The 6147-nt window shown below is 35.1% G+C and overlaps 1 protein-coding gene across 2 annotated transcripts; it reads left to right on the top strand.

Annotated features, from left to right (window-relative positions):
• The first annotated feature begins 1059 nt into the window (after positions 1-1059).
• Positions 1060-2074, top strand: LOC119556791. 2 transcript variants are annotated; one of them, XM_037869228.1, is made up of 3 exons: positions 1060-1197; positions 1257-1420; positions 1499-2074. In XM_037869228.1, exons 1-3 carry the CDS (start codon positions 1184-1186, stop codon positions 2065-2067), a joined length of 747 nt encoding a protein of 248 aa, XP_037725156.1. In that variant the 5' UTR covers positions 1060-1183; the 3' UTR covers positions 2068-2074. The 2 variants fall into 2 exon arrangements, with proteins under 2 accessions (XP_037725156.1, XP_037725155.1); XM_037869227.1 differs by having other exon boundaries at positions 1257-2074.
• Positions 2075-6147: the final 4073 nt, after the last annotated feature.

Genomic DNA, 6147 nt, shown 5'->3' on the forward strand with positions numbered 1-6147 from the left:
AATCAGAGATGGTTGTCCGCATGAGCGACGCATACTTCATTTAAAGTCTGGTAAGTTTTGTTTTTAAAAGTAGTGTTTTGAGTTACCAGGAACAATTTTATTGTGCTTCTTAAGTTATAAAAGTATCTTGGAGAAAATATCGAAAGAGAACAATTTCTCAAGTGTTGATTTTCCACACAGCATGCAGGTTTCGTCGACAACGAACTTATTGAAAAGTATATAACAGCCCGCTGTTAACGAAACCCGACTTCAGTGAGGATATTTTTTTCATATTTGTCATTTTAAAATCACTTTTCAGGAGTATTTCACACTTAACGTTTATAGGAACAGCGCTTTTTTATAGGCCTTTGGTGGGTTATCCATTCTGAAAATATGTGATAAAATTGTATAATTGATTTTAGTGATAACTTTAAACTGTGTTCATTTCTTAGGAATATCATAATTTTTATAAGAAGCAAATGGTTTTGTCGTATAACAACAAAACATTGCGAGTGTGAAATATTAAAAAATGGGGAGATGTGCTGCTCGCTGTTGAAAAGCACCGACAAACAAGAAAGTAAATAATTCACTTAAAAGCAAATAAAATTTAATTTACTTTCAACGGAAATGCGCACAGTGCGAAGGGAGGCACTTAAGCCGACAGCGTGGCGGCCATGGTTGTGTGTTGTATTGCTTATAAAATGCAGACAGTTCATCCCGCCATCCTCTGAGCCAAAAAAGAAACAGAAAGCAACATGGGCTACACTGAACACAACGCTTTGGCGTTAAAAAGGTTATAAAGTAAATGTTAACATCAACTAACCTGTTAAGAAAGCGTTCTAATGCGAAACATTTAAATATTTTTAAAAATGTTTTAGTGTTAAATGTGTTTAAGTCAGTAGTAAACAATATTAATAGTCATTCAGATACAGCAGCGTAGGTATATTATTTTGACCTTGTGAAGTTGTTTTAGGCGATACCCTAGCATTTTTAACTGAATAGATGTTAAATTTAGGAATAGAATCCATATTAAAAAGAGTAGTAAAGAGTAGAGTAGTAAAAAGAGTTTTAACCAACAAAGTTACCCCAGAAATATAAGTCTACAAATTTGTTCAGTGCCCCGAATTTACAACTCTTATACACAACCCTAAATTTCTTTCATTAGAGCGTTTCTTTTAAGCTTAAATTATAGAAATCTTGTATTATGTGGATGCAACTGTAAGTCCAAAATAAGCATCATTTAAAAATGTCTCAAAATAACATTTCAATATTATTAGAGGCTGTCGTGCATTTGTAAAAGGCGCCAAAAAAACATTACTAAGGCGAGAGGATGATGTCGGAGAACCAACAATTCGTATTTCCGATGATGGAACTGACGAAAGTAGCAATAAACAGTTTGCTTGTGATCAAATTCAATTACCATCGGGTGAGGATGGAAACGGTAATAAATTCGATGGCATTTATTTAACGAACCCTTCAATGAACGAGCTAATACGAACTATTCATACTGCTTTGTCAGTGGATCAATATAGAGGCATAATAGTAGCAGGGCAAAATACGCGGGAGAACTATGAAATTTCCCATCTGCAGACGGCACCTACGAATTTCCGAATTCAAAATGCCTGTTCAAAGGGCTATCAAAATGGAAAAGATCTAGTTTTAAAACGCCGAACCGTGTCTTTCGATGATCTGCGCCAATTAAAGCAGTTGGACACATGGGAACCACAGTTGTGGAGAGTACGTTCGGAGGGTAACTTAATAGAGCAACGCAATTTGGTTTTCGATCCGAGATTTTATCAATCAAAATACGCTGTATCCTGTGATAATACATCCATTTTGAATTCGGAATCGATCAGTTCCTTTACTTCCATAAGCCGGGACTGTTCATGTGAATGCACATCCGAAACGGATTTCGAAGATCAACTGGATTTCTCCAGTGTGGCTCTAAAGAGAGTTACACCCATGATGCCCCAAGATGTTTTAACTGAGTTCCCTAAATGGCAACTACCTCAAAATTCAAATATATGTTGTTGGATTAATTTGGCTCACTTCCTATTAGTAATCGCATGCCTCCGCGGACTCTTATAAAAAATAAAATAAGGAACCAAAATCAAAATCATTTCTTTTTGCTCTACGTATTATACACCCTACAAATTTTAAACGATATTTGAAGATCTTACCATTTTCTTCAATTTTAAATTGTATTTATCCTGTGTACATATTTAATTTAACTAATAATTTCCTAAAAAAAAATAGGCCTTACAGCTAAGCATTAAGAAATTGAAATGCTAACACCCAGCAGAACTCAAGTTTCCAACCCCATAAAACGAAGTTGGGGGAAGAGGACATTTGGTTTCGGGTTATTTGCCTTGTCGTTTTCTTGATGACAGTTCTGTAGAGCAAAGGCACATAAACACATTTACCCGGGAGCTGGTGAAAAGTGGCTTGTTTTCTTGGATTTTGCCTATCGGCAATGAGAAAAATGCTTGTGTGTGCTCGGATCTGTTGGTGTACATATGTATGTATCTATGTCTGGCGTTATATCCGTGTCAAAAAGTGGTAATAACCAATTTAGCAAAGTGATGACATCCTTATTCCAGTTTTGAGCATTCCTGCTAGAGGCTCAACTGGGTTATCATACAAGTGGAGCAAAAAAGGCTTGATATGCTTATTTTAACCCTTTAATAAAATTCAACAGATTCATTAAGTCACAAAATGCAGTGCTTAACGTTTCTGAAAACGAGAAATGAAAAAAAAACAGCAAAACATTTTCACGCTCTTAAGTGACGTTGTAAAATTGACTGACTTCCTTCACCTTGGTTACTTTATAGTCATTCTTATTTATATTGTGTGTGGTGTTGTGTTTAGTTTTGATAGCGTTTGAAACGACCGTGTACTTTATGAAGGCAGTAGTGCAAATTGGTTTGAATGTAAATAGATATGTATGTTTGAATGCACATTCCATTTAAGTGAGTGAATGGTATATATGGGTATGAGTACTCAGCTACAATAATAGAGTTTGCAACCAGCCACTTTGTATCTAATGCACGCAAAGTGCCATCAAAGGGTGGCGGCCCAGGTCTCTATGGATCGGTGGTCTCCTCTCGGTAAAAAGTGAGTAAATCGAATTATTGGACACAAAGTCAGTTACAACGGTGATGTTTCAGTCGGCAAGCCACACAAGTATTTTGTTGTTTCCGATACAATAATAGAATAATACAATTTTCAGTCCCTAATTATATTAAAACCGAGACAAACGCACCGCTGCATCGTCTACCGAAGTTATTTCAAACGAATAATAATAGCGTTTCCGGTTACTATTTTTAGCAACTGATATAGGATCGGCCATGTCTGTTAAAAACATCTGAATAGGATTATAATATATTCATTTAATATATGAATTGCTTATAAAGTCGTCCATGTCTCTTAAAAACATCTGAATGAGATTATAAAATATTCATTTAATATATGAAATGCTTAAATAAGCTAAGTTTCTGTGATTTAAGAACACAATATAAGAACATATATTATATAATTGGCTTCGTATTATTACATAAAGATTACGTAGTGTCTTATATAGATCGAATGCTGTGTCGTACTTTATATAACACTAGCAGTTGTGATGTAAAAAAGTTATAGGATTCGTGGCAGGAGGAAAGGAATAAGTACAATGCATCATTCGACACACACGGGTACTCAAACTTTTGCATCAAACATACGCATCAAGAGTATAACTACAAAAAGTTTATTGTACTTAATTTTATTTTATAATTTTTTGTTTTTGTTGCCTTTCAACGTACAGTGGCGTCAACAGTGGTAGAGTGGTAGAGTGGTACTGGTAACGGATGTGAGTGCGGATGTTGTGAAACCTCTTTGTTGTGGCAAACACTTACGCACACCAACCAATGAAGCGGAAGTCGACAAACGACAAACGTAACGTGTACTGTCACAGTCACAGTTACAGTCACAGGAACAGTCACTTTATACGTATGTTCGAGCATGTGTTTGCGTTGAGTGTGGTATTGTAACACGCACATTTCCGGTGCTACCGACCGTCTACTACCGACGTCATCTGTTTGAGAATTTATCACTCGCTTTTGTTTCGACAGCCAAGTTAGCTGGCGCGTTGACAGTCGAAAATGTCCTAAAATAAGTTTTCTTCTGTTTATAGATTCTCCCTGTCTCCCCCGATTGTGTCTATTAAGGACTCGGCGACTTAAAGCTCATGGTGCATTTCATTGGTTATAATATAGGCATTTGCATTGAATGATCTTGGGAAATTGGGAAACTCTACCGAATGTTAAATTTTATCCTATTCTCTCAAGGAGTATGAATGTTTTTAAAATGTTTAATGTCTTTTCTGCATACAATAAAGTAATAAATTTCTTACATATGATATTTTCGATGTGACCAGTGCTATAAAGAAATGTTTTAACATGCTCCATACAATATCTTCACTATATGCATATGTAAATTATAAAAATAATTTGTCTTTTTTAAGGGATATCGACCTTCTCTGGATATTCTCTCCAAAATTTGTAATTCCATAACTTACAAATAAAACAAATTGAATTTGTGGGGTTTTAAAAGCTAAGTGGTTATACTATGGGGACAAGACTTTTGTAACTCCCAGTGAAGATTGCCCAAATGGCACAAGGGACAAGAGTTTTGTAAGGCTAAACAGAATGGAAATTGCCTTACTAAAATATATAAGAAAGTTATATCTATCATCTAGGTCAGAGAAGTACTGTAGTTGCAAAGGGTAAAATAGAGAGTAGATTGAATAGAAACGGTAAGAAATTACATTTAAGTTTAACCTATCCCCTGATCGCTTACATGTTTGCCGCAGACAATAACTTTTTGTAGTCGCCCAAGCGATTGCCCATGGTTGCAATTTCAATGTGGTCCAAGAGCACTGCGAAGGCAATAGACCATGACCGTGGACAAAGATATAGTTCGATGGCCGGATGGCTGTTTAGCTGTTTGGCTGACTGACTGCTTGGTTGGTTGGTTTACTGACTGCCTGCCTGCCCGGCGACGTAATTGTGCTTCAATGGCAAGAACGAACCCATAAAGTCCAAGAGTGGTAACATTTGAGTGCCTGCTTATTGTGTCCATTCAAAAAAGCACCGCCTGACTGCTTGATCATATGTATACTATATATGCATGTTTATTTATATGAGACAACAAATTTGGACCGTAGGGCTACAAGCTATTTAATACAATGACTATACTTGTATTTGGCTTGCGCATCTATTATTAGGGTTTCATCCCAATGTTGCAAGTATGGAATTTATTAGTTATAAGTCCAGACCCAGACTAGTCACAACGATAGATTTTGAAATATCATTAACTTATCTGGACTAAATGTTTTGTAATTGATATAAATTATTTTTGTAACTAACAAATTTTAAAGACAACTTGTAAAAACAACTATCAATCAAAATAATGTTTTAGTTAAAAACCAGACTATAAAGAAAATCCACTCATTTATTTTATATCCAAGAATGGAAATTATAGAACATCCAAAATGAATGTTTCTTGTTGATTCGGTATATTTTTGTTTTTCCATCCGAACTTGTTGAGCCAAAACCTCTCAAACGGTGTGTTTCATATAGATCCGTGATTTTCTAAAATGCCTGCCAATTTTAATTCTCAAAAATCTTGTAGTTCTCGAGATTTAGACCTCTGCTAAAATCAGTAGCGATAAGGACCGATATAAAGTCAACCAAAAGTATAACTTTGTTACAGACACCTGTTACCATTTATTCTGATGACGGTTCTTTGCTGGCGTACCAAAGCTACCTGTTAGGTTTTATTCAACATTCATTTAACAACTTTCGGTTGTTATCTATATTTCTTACGAATGCCTTTCTTACCGGTGAACATTATAGTTAAGAAGTCCTTTGGGAAAATAATATAAGATTTGTGTTTGTTGATTCCTCTTCTTTCACACATTTGGTGGCTTGTAAAACAACAGCTGCCGTTGCGAATGTTCCTAATATTATTTGTTAAATTAACTTACATTTGCACATGGACAATTTCCCATACATATGTATGTACATATATAGGAAAAAAATGTATACCTTAAGTAATTAAGGAGTGTTTCACTAAACAAAAAAATTAGTAATAAATAAACACAATTTTTTTTTTTTTAGTAACAAGTAA

Source organism: Drosophila subpulchrella, chromosome X (genome assembly GCF_014743375.2).
Source record: "Drosophila subpulchrella strain 33 F10 #4 breed RU33 chromosome X, RU_Dsub_v1.1 Primary Assembly, whole genome shotgun sequence".
In the NCBI taxonomy this organism is placed as follows: Eukaryota; Metazoa; Arthropoda; class Insecta; order Diptera; family Drosophilidae; genus Drosophila; species Drosophila subpulchrella.